Source organism: Rhipicephalus sanguineus, chromosome 5, assembly GCF_013339695.2.
Source record: "Rhipicephalus sanguineus isolate Rsan-2018 chromosome 5, BIME_Rsan_1.4, whole genome shotgun sequence".
In the NCBI taxonomy this organism is placed as follows: domain Eukaryota; kingdom Metazoa; phylum Arthropoda; class Arachnida; order Ixodida; family Ixodidae; genus Rhipicephalus; species Rhipicephalus sanguineus.
Window position 1 is genome coordinate 107,021,377 of NC_051180.1, and position 14,990 is coordinate 107,036,366.

At 44.5% G+C, this 14,990-nt stretch overlaps 1 protein-coding gene across 1 annotated transcript in view; it reads left to right on the forward strand.

Moving 5' to 3' along the window:
• LOC119394099 (uncharacterized) overlaps nucleotides 1–7,347 on the forward strand; it is a 30,660-nt gene extending 23,313 nt beyond the window's left edge. Inside the window, exons 3-5 of the mRNA XM_037661344.2 lie at nucleotides 3,626–3,799; nucleotides 4,896–5,172; nucleotides 6,543–7,347. Of these exons, the coding sequence (XP_037517272.1) occupies nucleotides 3,626–3,799; nucleotides 4,896–5,172; nucleotides 6,543–6,775 (684 nt within the window). The 3' untranslated portion in view covers nucleotides 6,776–7,347. The remainder of the gene's footprint in view (nucleotides 1–3,625; nucleotides 3,800–4,895; nucleotides 5,173–6,542) is intronic.
• Nucleotides 7,348–14,990: the final 7,643 nt, after the last annotated feature.

The following is a 14,990-nucleotide window of genomic DNA, read 5'->3' on the forward strand; positions in this document are numbered from 1 at the left end:
AAACAATAAAAATTTTGTTCAAAACGCCGTTGATTGATGAAATAAACCAACGAAAGACGCCAGCTGTTTTCTAAAAGCAAAACGAAAAGACGCCAGATGTTTCTAAAGCAAAACGAAAAGACGCCAGCTGCTTAACGAAAGACGCCAGATGTTTTCTAAAGCAATGGTTTTCTAAACAATGAAAATTCACAGCGTACATGTAACATTAAAGTGAGCTGCAAGTCGTCATAACTCTCATCGAACCTTTAGTATAAACGCGCCCGATCTCACGTCGCTGATGATGTACTGGGCAGAATTCACGGAAGATTCACGGTTTACCGATGAACCTCCGCAGCTTCGCCCACTCATCATCATTCACTCCGTGGATATGCTGTGATTTTTTTTCGGAAGTTAGTCCCTACCTTTATATCATGCCCTTTAGTTTTGTTGTCTATTTATATAGCGAAATTTTCAGCGACACAATTTAGGACATATATTTGCTTTAGATTCAGGGACGTTTGATTAACAAATATAAAGCAAGCATAAAGATTGCCGTTGCTAGTTATAGATGCTACTATTACGCGCAAAAATGGGGGTAGATATGGGGCAAAATCTTCAGCTTAACCAGATTAAGCACAAAGGCTTTTCAGGAGAGTGTATTTTATCGGCGTCTACGTGCATTTGACTCCAGTGACAGTCCGACCATAGGTCCGACTGGGACTATTTAGTGGTCGTTTTGGCGATAATCTTAAATGTATTCTAAAAACTTTGTGCTGTCTTATTGCATTGAGAAGGGTGACTTGATCGAATACTTCGGACCGAGAAATTATTTTGGTCACGTGGGAGCCGTCAGAATTTCGCAGAGTGTCGTCTGAGTGTTTTTTGCCAGAAAATGTATTCCGGGAATATCGTGTCTCGTTTCAATACCAAATCTTGTTTACATATATATAGCAAATGCGTTTGGATAAGGTGTTCGAAGATCAATAACATTACTGCAATTTTTCTGCCATATACGCCTCCAGAAATGTCGCCAAAATGTCCTATGTTTGCATTTTTTCCTTTGTAGTACTGCATTATGTATGAATATCTAATTAATGAATACTTACTCTACGAAAGGTATATTTTGAGTTTAAAATATTTTCAGACCACTGAAGTTTATAAACTTTACGAGAAAAAATTACGAATTTGAGAAAATCGTCATTTTGATCCACATTGAGACGCAATTAACACCACGTTGTGCTCCAACTAAATATCAGCTTTACACCTCAATCGAAAGCAAAGAAATAGATCTTCTTATATTGCAAGTTTCATCATTACGTTTTCTTTGTTTTAAGGACGAATATAATTTTTGTAGTTCGCCATTGACGGCTATCTTCACATTTTGTCATGTGGCAGCTTCCTCATGGAAGTTCACCACTGCCGGAAAAGGAGCCAAGAAGCGTGGCTCATTTTCCAGATTTGTCGCAATAACCATCAGCAAAGCTTCATGAGAAATCTGCAAGGCGTGACGTTGGAGATGTGTACGGCAAATATCATGATGCGTTTGAGGGAATGTAAGCGCCAAACCACCGCGACCACATGTATGCAATTACTTCAGCGTCCGACGCCAAGGGATCAATCACGACTAGATTTCATGGTCGGATTCGCCCGACGACGATATACGACGACGACATGGCCTCGTTGTCGGGGCCGCAGCTGCGTATTTCGGTCGAACTGAGGCCGCCAAGCGGAGATGCACGTGTTAAGTGTAGCAAGAGGCACATCTGTCTGCTGACGTCACTTAGGTATTCTGCGTCACGTCGCCGTCACGTGATACTAATTCATGCCCTCACGCGGAGGTTGTCTGCCTCTTGGCAGGAGTCTGAAATGTTCATCGAATATTTTGGTGTCCACATTCCTTTAAAGGGCGGCCCTGCAACATTTTTTCAGCATTGTCAGAAAACGCTGCCGGTTGGTAGTCGAGGCTCCTTAGAATGTGAGCCAAACATTATAGCGCAGCATGCGGTCTGGAATTCGCAATGAATTCTGAAAGTCGGCTAGAAATCGCTCCGTGTTCTCTCGGCAAATGATGCCATAAACCCAAATGACCGCGCCGTATAAACACCAAGTTCACGGTCATTGGCTGATTTGACCATCGTGAGCTGCATATTTGCCGCGGTCGCCGCGGGATGCCGCAACGTGCCCACGCGCTCGCTCGTGATCACACGGAAAGCCGCGCGCTCGCTGGTACGAAAGGAGAGAAAAAGCGTTTAAGTACGACAAATCCGTGTAACTCCGCTCGTAGTCGACGGATTCTAAAAATGTTTGCTGCAGTCGATTCGAGAGGCAATAGGCTCCTTTAATGAAGCCATTTCATGATTACTTCGAAAACTATTGCATGGCCCCTTTAAGAGTGGAACGCAATAGCGTTATCGGGACCCCTTCGCGTCGTCTTCTAATCCGATTACCATGCTTCGCTTCTCGCTGGACACTTCAACCGAGCCGTGAGAGAAGGAAGGTCTGTGCGCGCAGCATTGGCCGTTGTAAACTCTCTTAGGGCGCCTATTGCAATTACAATTGCGAAGTACCCATGCACGACGCCATAATTCAGCACTTTGCGAAGTATAGCGACTACGCGTATGTAAGACAACACGGCGCATCTACATAGATGCACACTTTGTTGATACCGCTGCTACTGAAGATGATGAAAAATTATGGCTGAGCCCTCTGTATTGGACGGGCACCCTAAGTGCCGCAATTCACATGATCTGACGCCTTTTGCGATTTTAGGCTTCTGCCACGCAATATTACGTAAATCCTCGCCCGACATAGCGCTTGCTTGGTTCTTTTTCTGAAGCTTGCACGTTCAAGAATTGCTGGCGTGGCTGTGTGGTAAAATACTCGACTGCCAAGCAGAATGTTTCGGTTTCATTCCCGCTCGATCGCTTATTTTTATTCTTTGCATCCGCTGGGATTTTTTGCTCGCGAGCAACTCCTGCCGACGCCGACGACACCAGATCTTCTGCGACACGGGTTTCTTAACGCTACCGCGTTAAAATGTCTTCTACACCTCCTGCACATGTTCTAGAGCAATATCCTCGAATTATTTCCGTCATCCCTTCTTTCCTCCGCTTCCTCCTTTCCCTACTCGAGGGCGAGCTGGACCAGTACAGCACTCCCGTGTCTATTGCGACCCGTTTATCACGGTCGGGAGGTATTTCAAACTCAAAGCAGCACCTGGTGCGTTCATCTTACAATGCACGATGAAGTACGTATACCTCTCTCTACCCGCCATGTTGGTCTAGTGGTCAAGGTGCTGGAATGGTGACCCGCAGGTCGCGGGATCGAATCCCGGTCGCGGCGGCCGTAATTTCGATGGAAGTGAAAATGCGTGAGGCCCCTGTAAGTGCTTAGATTTAGGTGCGCGTTAAAGAACACCAGGTGATCGAAATTTCCGAAGCCCTCCACTACGGCGTCTCTCGTAATCATATGGTGTTTTTTTATGACGTTAGACCCCAAAAATTAATATTATTATTATTATTAATATTATTATTATTATTATTATTATTATTATTATTATTATTATTATTATTATTATTATTATTATTATTATTATTATTATTATTATTATTATTATTATTATTATTATACCCCTCTCTGGGCGCAGATCCGTGACTCTGACCTGGAAGAGTTGAAGAAGGCGTTCCCGCAGTACATCAACCAACACGTTGAGCGGCTCACGCTTGACAACACGCGCATTGGCCAGATATACGTGGGCGACATCATACGGCCCATGTCGAAGCTACGCAGTCTGCAGCTCGAGAATGAGACCATTCAAGAGGTAGAGTATGCCGATCATATATCTAGTTCAATCCGCCGAGGTGGTATGGTGGTTAATGTGCTGCCCCGAAGGTCGCGGGATCGAGTCCCTGAGCGGCGGCCGCATGTTAAATGGAGGCGAAATGCCAGAAGCCCGTGCACTTAGATTTAGGTGCCCGTTAAAGAACCCCAGGTGGTACCAATTTCCGGAGCCCTACACTACGACGTCTCTCATAATCATATCATGATTTTGGGACGTAAAACCCAGGGGCGTAGCCAGAAACTTTTTTCGGGGGGGGGGGGGGGGGGTTCAACCATACTTTATGTATGTTCGTGCGTGCGTTTGTATGTGCGCGTGTATATATACGCAAGCAAAACTGAAAAATTTCGGGGGGGGGGTGTATGAACCCCCCCCCCCCTGGCTACGCCCCTGGTAAAACCCTTACAATTAACTAATTAAATATCTAGTTCGCTATAAAGGCGTTTCGTTGGAAACACCAAACTGATGGGACGTATTGTGACTGTGCATTGGGTAGTGCTTTTGCATGTTAATCGGATGTCGTAGTAATGGCCTTGGGGCGCCTTCGTATACTCTTCTCCTCTTTCATTCTTTCATAACCCCTTTCCCCTTCCTAAGTACGCGGTAGCCAACAGGAGTTCTTCTCTGCAGGTTAACCTCTCTGTCTTTTCTTCACCTTTCTGTCTCTCTTTCTCTTTCTAGCTCGTGCTTTTGGGATGTCTATATATGCTTACGGCGGAGCAGTATATGGGATTTGTTCTGTTTCTGTATCATAAAGTGTGAGCTTATCTTGCATGTTTAAAGCCGAAAAGCGGGACCATGCAGTCGAAACAGTGGAACAAAGCTAATTACAGTGACGCAGGAGGCGATCGATGGTGTCCTCACATTTGCCCTCATCGCACATGGCTGAATACGCCATTTCGCGGTGACTGATGTATGTGTTGATTATGGTTATCCGTGTATCTCTTACAGACACGAGCGCCTAGATTCCCTCTAGTAATTTTTGCAGGAAACTCTCCGTAGACAATGTTTACATTACCCCGAGGAACCCGGGTGGCGTTAAACGCTATAGCGAGTCGTGTGCACGTTTTCTGCGCAGCTTCAGGCGAACATGTTCGACTCGCTGCCCCTGCTGGACGAGCTGGCCGTGAACAGCGCCCACCTGGTGTCCGTGCGCGAGAACGCCTTCGTCAAGCTCAACCTGAGCCGCCTTTGGCTGCGCTACAACCACCTGACTCAGGTGCCAGACGCCGTGAGCAAGCTGCCCTACTTGCGCGAGCTGGACCTATTCGAGAACCGTATCGAGGTGGTCACCGACCAGGAGGCACTCGTGCTCCAGTCCAACCTCAAGCACCTCCGCCGACTGGTCATGAACAGTGCGTTACACAGTCACTCCTGCCTCCTGCGCGCTTCACGCGGTTCAACTTGCCCGCCATTATCGTAGCCGGAGGAGGGGGGGGGTTCAACCCCTCCCCAGAATTTTTTTAGTTTTGCATATATATATATATATATATATATATATATATATATATATATATATATATATATATATATATATATATATATATATATATATATATAGAGAGAGAGAGAGAGAGAGAGAGAGAGGGGGGGGGGGGGAGAGAAAGAGAAACGCATGAATGAACATATATAAAGGGGGGTTTCATATTTTTGGTGGTTCTTGTAGCTCATCGATTACTTTTTTCACTCGGTAAGGCTCACTCGGTAAGTAAGACCCCCAGTCCGCTTTTAGTTAACGTGCACGCTGCGAATCTTTATTGTTAAACTACGCACAAGAGAAATCTCCCACCGGCACTACATTGCAGGTCAAGATCCAGTGCCTCTATATACGGTGTGGCCGGTGAACGGTTGTGCAGCGCGAGATGTCGGTTTTTTTTTTCATTCAAGAAACTAGCTAGCAGACGCTGCCTGCGTCGGCGTTGTCTCTCGCGGGCGAGGGCGCGTTCTTGTTCCTTGCGAGCTGGTAGTTCATTGTTCATCGCAGAAATAGAGTTTCCATAGTCAACGCGCGTCTTTAGATCTCTCTCGCCACACGGCGAGCTCTGAGGCGCTGGAGCCCTCTCTTGCGCTCAAGCAAATGGACCGTCACGACAGCAGACGACGATGCACGCCGACACGCCGAGGCCCTAAGGTGCTTCGCCCCTAAAGGCCACCCTGCGGGTAGCACGTGTTAGTGCATGCAGGGCGTTAAAATCCGCAACGACCCCATTGGAAGACTAGCGAAAATTGAAGGAAAAAACTATTTCATATCGTATCAAGGTCGACAACTGAGCTAGTTGGTAAGGTTCAGTAATGGTTGAAGCAGCGCAAACAACACGGACGAAGAAAGGAGACACAAAGAGCGCTTACTCGCAACTGAAAGGTTTATTATTTTGGAGGCGGGGTAGATAGATACTTTTTTGGTTGTTTGGGATTTTGAAGGTTTTTGAAGATACGTCGTCATACCTATGTGCTACCTTTCTGATGTTAAGATGTTAAATTAATTTATTCAATTTTTTCGCTTTTCTTGCATTTTCGCAAGTTGGCAAGTTGTCTACGTAGCGGCGACTGCACAGTTTGTTTGAGTTCACTTCTTTTTGAGTTTCGTTTTGTTTCTTCGAATAAACCTTTCTGTTGCGAGTAAGGGCTCGTTGTGCCTCCTTTCGTCATCCGTGCTGTTTGCGTTGTTTTAATTATAATGAAACTATTTCACGCTCGCGTAATGTACGACGTATGCGCTACGCAGAGATGCAGTGCGACTGCGAGTTGGGCAAGGGCGAGTTCCTGTCCTGGATCCGGCGGGCCAACATCAGCGGCGTCAAATGCGGCGAGCCACCGTCCCTGCTAGGCAAGGACGTGACCGCGCTCACCACCAAGCAGTTCTGCGACGCGGCTGCCATGCCGTCGGCCGGAGCAACCATCCTGGTCGCCTTGGTTGCAACGCTAGTCACCGGACACTTCGCAGTCGCTGCCAGCTGAGAGTTCAAGCTGTGTGTTCGGAATTCGTGACTATTGTGACGGAGAGGCGACGCGTTCTCCTCTCAACGACTGTGGTCGGTGCGCATGTTGGACACTGTAGTAGAGTGTTTTGGGAGTGTCGGTAACACCGCACGGTAAGTGCGGAAATACCGCACCGTCGTGGTCAACACGTAGCTTAAAAAAAAAACGTTATATCTGTTTTATAATTGCTCATCGCGTATGACAACGTGATGAGGTGATCAAAGTGGCTAATAGAGGTCTCGCAGACTAAACAAGCTACGTGCCGACCAGAACGATACGGTATAGTGTACTTACCGTACGATAAACCGGCGCTGCTTTTTAAAAGAGCGTCAGGGATCGAGACCGCCGATTCCAAGTCGTGCTTAACCAACCCGCCCAAATGCGTACGTTTCTGGAGCCCAGCGAGAAACGAAGGGAACGGGACGTCGAAGTAAGCGTGTGCAGAAACCATCACAAGCTCACATGACTGAATACGCGTTGCTGCGCAGACGCCAAGTTCAGAGGAATCCACGTTGGCCAGTTTTACTTACGTAATGAAATAGGAAATATAAAAAGAATCAAATAAAATATATATATTTTTTTTTCAAGTTGACTGCCATTCATTCCTCTGTGCAAAACATCGTCGTGGTACTCACGAAGCCGCAGTTTTCGAGCTCAAGTTTAGTAAGCGTTCTGCAATACTGAAACCCCGGCTGTTCACTAAGCGTAGGTCGGGAAACTCGCTCATGACTCGACTCACACCGATTCACTCAGTCTCAGATCGGGCCGCGAGTCTGAGTCCGGCTGAGAAAAAGTTTAGGGAGTCTGAGTCCAAGTGAGTCCAAGTGAAGAAAGCTTTGGTGGGTCTAACTCAGAGTGAGCCCTCAGAGCAAAATACATTTCTTACCAGTCAGTCTGAGTGAGCTCCAGTTTTTTTTTTGGCGACCTATGCGTCTAAGGCAATGTTGCCAATGTTCACCATTCGTGCGCATTGTGAGGCCAATGAAACACTGTCTGAGGCTGTTTTCTTGGGCCTCAGACTCTCTCCTTCTATCAGGTCGCTGTGCCTCTGAAAGTTTCTCTCCATTTCAACCAAACTGATTGCGGCTGCAGTTTCGACCAAAAAGGTAAGCTTTGGAAGTCTCGCACATTAGAATGAAATTCATTGCCACTGCATTTCCGTTCGAAAAGGTAAGCCCATATCGTATTTTTTGATCTCTGAATGTATCCTCGTATTTCAATAAAATTGATTCAGGCTGCATTTTCAACCAAAAACGTAGGCCTATAGCCTTTGGAAATATCGTATTTTTCGATCTCTGAATGTATCCTCGCATTTGAATAAAATTGATTCAGGCTGCATTTTCCACCAAAAACGTAGGCCTATAGCTTTTGGAAATATCGTATTTTTCGATCTCTGGATGTATCCTCGTATTTGAATAAAATTGATTCAAGCTGCATTTTCCACCAGAAACGTAGGCCTATAGCCTTTGGAAATATCGTATTTTTCGATCTCTGAACGTATCGTCGCACTTGAATAAAATTGATTCAAGCTGCATTTTCCACCAGAAACGTAGGCCTATAGCCTTTGGAAATATCGTATTTTTCGATCTCTGAATGTATCGTCGCACTTGAATAAAATTGATTCAAGCTGCATTTTCCACCAAAAACGTAGGCCTATAGCCTTTGGAAATATCGTATTTGTTGATCTCTGAATGTATCGTCGCACTTGAATAAAATTGATTCAAGCTGCATTTTCCACCAGAAACGTAGGCCTATAGCCTTTGGAAATATCGTATTTTTCGATCTCTGAATGTATCCTCGTATTTCAATAAAATTGATTCAGACTGCATTTTCAACCAAAAACGTAGGCCTATAGCCTTTGGAAATATCGTATTTTTCGATCTCTGAATGTATCCTCGCATTTGAATAAAACTGATTCAGGCTGCATTTTCCACCAAAAACGTAGGCCTATAGCTTTTGGAAATATCGTATTTTTCGATCTCTGGATGTATCCTCGTATTTGAATAAAATTGATTCAAGCTGCATTTTCCACCAGAAACGTAGGCCTATAGCCTTTGGAAATATCGTATTTTTCGATCTCAATGTATCCTCGTATTTCAATAAAATTGATTCAGGCTGCATTTTCCACCAAAAACGTAGGCCTATAGCCTTTGGAAATATCGTATTTTTCGATCTCTGAATGTATCCTCGTATTTGAATAAAACTGATTAAGCTGCATTTTCCACCAAAAACGTAGGCCTATAGCCTTTGGAAATATCGTATTTTTCGATCTCTGAATGTATCGTCGCACTTGAATAAAATTGATTCAAGCTGCATTTTCCACCAGAAACGTAGGCCTATAGCCTTTGGAAATATCGTATTTTTCGATCTCTGAATGTATCCTCGCATTTGAATAAAATTGATTCAGGCTGCATTTTCCACCAAAAACGTAGGCCTATAGCCTTTGGAAATATCGTATTTGTTGATCTCTGAATGTATCGTCGCACTTGAATAAAATTGATTCAAGCTGCATTTTCCACCAGAAACGTAGGCCTATAGCCTTTGGAAATATCGTATTTTTCGATCTCTGAATGTATCCTCGCATTTGAATAAAATTGATTCAGGCTGCATTTTCCACCAAAAACGTAGGCCTATAGCTTTTGGAAATATCGTATTTTTCGATCTCTGGATGTATCCTCGTATTTGAATAAAATTGATTCAAGCTGCATTTTCCACCAGAAACGTAGGCCTATAGCCTTTGGAAATATCGTATTTTTCGATCTCTGAATGTACCCTCGCATTTGAATAAAATTGATTCAGGCTGCATTTTCCACCAAAAACGTAGGCCTATAGCTTTGGAAATATCGTATTTTTCGATCTCTGAATGTATCCTCGTATTTGAATAAAATTGATTCAAGCTGCATTTTCCACCATAAACGTAGGCCTATAGCCTTTGGAAATATCGTATTTTTCGATCTCTGAATGTATCCTCGCATTTGAATAAAATTGATTCAGGCTGCATTTTTCACCAAAGACGTAGGCCTATAGCCTTTGGAAATATCGTATTTTTCGATCTCTGAATGTATCCTCGTATTTGAATAAAATTGATTCAGGCTGCATTTTCCACCAAAAACGTAGGCCTATAGCCTTTGGAAATATCGTATTTTTCGATCTCTGAATGTATCCTCGTATTTCAATAAATCTGATTCAAGCTGCATTTTCCACCATAAACGTAGGCCTATAGCCTTTGGAAATATCGTATTTTTCGATCTCTGAATGTATCCTCGCATTTGAATAAAATTGATTCAGCTGCATTTTCCACCAAAAACGTAGGCCTATAGCCTTTGGAAATATCGTATTTTTCGATCTCTGAATGTATCCTCGTATTTGAATAAAACTTGATTCAGGCTGCATTTTCCACCAAAAACGTAGGCCTATAGCCTTTGGAAATATCGTATTTTTCGATCTCTGAATGTATCCTCGCATTTGAATAAAATTGATTCAGGCTGCATTTTTCACCAAAGACGTAGGCCTATAGCCTTTGGAAATATCGTATTTTTCGATCTCTGAATGTATCCTCGCATTTGAATAAAATTGATTCAGGCTGCATTTTTCACCAAAGACGTAGGCCTATAGCCTTTGGAAATATCGTATTTTTCGATCTCTGAATGTATCCTCGCATTTGAATAAAATTGATTCAGCTGCATTTTTCCACCAAAGGACGTAGGCCTATAGCCTTTGGAAATTATCGTATTTTCGATCTCTGAATGTATCCTCGCATTTGAATAAAATTGATTCAGGCTGCATTTTTCACCAAAGACGTAGGCCTATAGCTTTTGGCCCACATCGTATTACAGCGAAAGCTGTTATGAGATCATTTCACCGGCCGTTTTTGGCGCCGTAGTTGTCCGCCGCCGCCGCCGCCGCCGGTGTCCGTAACCAGTATCGCTCGAAATAAGAAAAAAAACGAAATAAGAAAAAAATTCCAGGATGGAACGAGGTTCGAACCTGGGCCCTCTGCGTGGGGGCCCAGTATTCAACCTCTGAGCCATGCCGGTGCTTGAAACTGCTTTGCAAAAAGGTCCTATACAGGCTTCATGTCGGGAAGGAAACACATCAGCATATGTAATATAGCCTGGTAGAAGAGTAAAATAAGCACCAAGCGTTGCACAACGCGAATCCTGTAACCAGGCGTCACACAATGCGAATTGCGCAACGAGTACGTTGTTGAATGCTTCCAACCCATTACAAAGGACTCTGCCATAATTCTTCATCGTCATCAGGCACAGCATCAACAAAGTGCACATAATGCCTTACATGCGTATAGCAGGTACCAACGCTCTCCGTAGAATGACGAAAAATGGCACAGTGCCTGCTGCCCTTCTAAAAAATTACAATGATTTATAGCGTAGAGGGTTCCTCGCAAGTGCACTTGTATTGGTTGCCAAGGAAGCCTATAAGCTCATGATCCACTTCTTCGGGGTCTCAGTAAAATTACACTGATTTATAGCGTAGTGGGTTCCTCGCAAGTGCACTTGTATTGGTTGCCAAGGAAGTCCATAAGCGCGTGATCCATTTCCTCGGGGTCTCAGTAAAGTTCTTCGCCCCCCCCCCCCCCCCCCCCGTCTCTCTCCCACGTCAACGTATGTTATACAGCATGACGGGAGAGGGAAATAGCGACCGGGCGTCACCCAATGCAAATTACATAACTGGTGGGCCGTTTAGATTCCAACCCATTACAAAGGGCTGAGCCATAATTGTTCATTGTCATCAGTCGTCGCGTCAACAAATTGCGCATAATGCTTTATAGCTGGTGCCTCGCTTCTCCGCAGAATGACGAATAATGGCTTAGTAGGTGCTTCCCAACTTCACAAAAATTATGATTTATGGTGTAGTGGGTACCTTGCTAGTGTACTTGTATTAGTAGCCCCAAGAGAGCTTACAACGGGCCCTAGAAACGCCGCTCTTCCAGCTTTCGCTGTGATTGTGCTGCGGTTTCAGCGCAGGCCTGGCGTTTTTTTTTTTTCGATCTCTGAATGTATCCTCGTATTTGAATAAAATTGATTCAGGCTGCATTTTTCACCAAAAACGTAGGCGTATAGCCTTTGGAAATATCGTATATTTTTATCTCTGAATGTATCCTCGCACTTGAATAAAATTGATTCAGGCTGCATTTTCGACCAAAAGCGTAAGTCTATTATAGCCTTTGGAAATATCGTATTTTTCAAAATCTGAATGTATCCTGGTATTTGAATAAAATTGATTCAGGCTGCATTTTCCACCAAAAACGTAAGCCTATAGCCTTTGGAAATATCGTATTTTTGGATATCTGAATGTATCCTCGCATTTGAATAAAAAAAAGATGGTTGATCCCTCCGTCATAGGAATCGGAATAACGCGAAAGTAAAGCGTGCCCTTACAGAAGTAACTGAATGTTTACTGTACATTGATATAAGAGAGTTTGCACAATGTATATTGATGTCTGGCAGCTAGAGCACCGTTTAACGTGGATGCACCCACTGTGATGATTGGTGTTACATCTCCATCCCGACGACTAAAGTCAATGTTAAATGATTACACAAAACCTTGTGGCAGCTGTAGTAGTTAACGGTGAACGCGTAATCAGAGAACGAGGGGTGATAGCCAGAAAAGCGTCGCATAATCAACCCAGAACTTGGTCGCCATCCCGCGGCATGTTAAAATGTGATTGACCACCACGGCCGGACTAGAGGGAAACGCAAAGCGCGTCGTGCCGCCCCTGGCTGCGATTTTTCTTGGGGCGAGCGCGTGAGCTGGGAACGCGGTGAACGCGCGCCTGCCAGGTGAGGCAGGCGCGCGTCGCAGAGCTATTTTAGGGGCGAAGCTCCTTATAGCGGCACCCGTTCGTCCCCTGTTTGACCTCCAAGGTGGTGCCGGTGGGAGATATCTCCTGTGCGTTGTTGAACAATAAAAAATTCGCAGCGTGCGCGTTAACTAAAAGCCGACTTCTTCTGTCTCTCATTCCCCATTAGCAGCCATTGGCATGTTCCAGTAGGAAACGTTAGTAGAAGTGTAAGTGTTAGCTAAAAGCCGACTTCTTCTGTCTCTCATTCCCCATTAGCAGCCATTGTTTACCTCCAAGGTAGTGCCTGGTGAGATTTCTCCTGTGCGTGATTAAACAATAAAAATTCACAGCGTACATGTAAAATTAAAGTTAGCTGCAAGTCGCCATGACTCTCATCGACCCTTTAGTATAAACCGGCGCGATCTCACGTCGTTGATGATGTACTGGGCGTGAAGCTGCGCGACGCCGCCGCCAAGATCCTGCCGTACGAGAGCTTCGCCCCACTCATCATCATTCACCCCGTGGATATGCTGTGGAATTTTTTGGTTTAGATTAGCGTGACGCTATGAGCGAGGCCGACGCTTTTACGACGCTTGGGCTAAGATCACCACCTCGCGGTGTGTTAAGGCATTGACAAAATTGAATTTCTATTGAAAACGCGCCGAATGGGACGGACGTGTAACGCGTTGCAGGTGTTAGTCGAGGAGGCCACAGTAATGACGAATTACTTTACTTTACGGCTCCCAGAGGGCAACACCACCCCGCCGACCGGGAGAGTGGTAGATATAAAAGGCGCGTTTGTAAAACTTCTTCACTCTGTGACCGTGGCGCAGTGGATAGCGTGCCCGACATCTGTTGTTGCGGACCGAGCTGTCGTAGGTTCGATGCCCGTTGACGGAACTTTTTTTCTTTGACATCTAATCGTGTAAATTTTTCCACGTCATTTCCGTGACGGAAATACGTCACTGAAGTATTGGTGGACCCCGGCATAAAACACTTTCGTGTTAAAATTGATTCAGGCTGCATTTTCCACCAAAAGCGTAGGCCTATAGCCTTTGGAAATATCGTATTTTTCGACATCTGAATGCATCCTCGCATTTGAATAAAATTGATTCAGGCTGCATCGTGGCCTACCTCAAGAAAAGTTCACCAGGCAATCTCTGGCGCTCATTAAACACCTAATTGGCAAGAGTATTAATATAAAGTTTCAGTGGATCCCATCCACGTTGGCATTGAAGGCCTTTGGAAGTATCGTGTTTTTCGAAATCTGAATGTATCCTCGCATTTGAATAAAATTGATTCAGGCTGCATTTTCCACCAGAAACGTAGGCCTATAGCCTTTGAAAATATCGTATTTTTCGATGTCTGAATGTATCCTCGCATTTGAATAAAATTGATTCAGGCTGCATTTTCGACCAAGAAGGTAAGCCTTCGCTTATGCATTTTAGATGCGAAGCAGCTTTTGCTCAGGGCTGTGTCCGTCCTTCCATTGGCAACCGTCCGCTCGGGAATGATGTGTGCTGGCACGCGCTAGCGCGTTTGTGCCTGTCTAAGGGGCTGGGTAAGACGCTGTGGCCTCTCCCCCTTACACTCTCTCAGCAATCACGAAACTTTAAGTCCACCCATGCCCTGCTTCGCATCCCCACATGATTCCCTTTAGTGGGAGATGGTGCAATTTTTTTTTGGTTCGCGTTTGTCGTCATTCTCGGCTATCCTATTTGGTACAATTGTTAACCTAATGTGCGGCAATACTATGGGCAATTTTGGAAGTTCTGATTAATATAGATGCGGAGCAAAAAAAGAATGAAATTGGAGCATAACTGAACAATGCGCCGTATTTGCGATTTTTTCTAAAATATTGGCAACTAAACTGCAAGGTAACAACATCTTGTAAACGTACGTTACTCATAGTATGTGAAGAATAATTTTTAGACTCACAGCTATAATAGTTCTTTTGTAAGTTCTCGTAAAATTCCCATTTTCGCGCGATTCGAAAAACGCGTTTATGGCTCAGTGGAGACTTCCCAATTTTCTTGACTAAGGAAAAATGTTTTTCCCGAAGCTAAGATTGGTTTAGGTACCCTGGGGACTCGGACAGCAAAAAAAATTTTCAAACCAAATTGAATGGGATTGGCAGACATGCACTGACATTCTTATCTGAACACACCCTGTAAGAAAATCTGTGCCTTCGTCACTGTGGTGTAATAGGTTTGAAAGCTTCACCCGAGAAATGCATCAATGCACGTTTTCTCTAAGTACAGGTATGTGCCTGAAAATAAAATATTTGCGGGTATCGAGGGAGACCATAATATGCCTTGATCCAGGGTCCAGCTCTTCCTGCTTCCAGACCATCTAAGGCATGCAAAATTGCAAGAAAGTGGCAAAATAAAT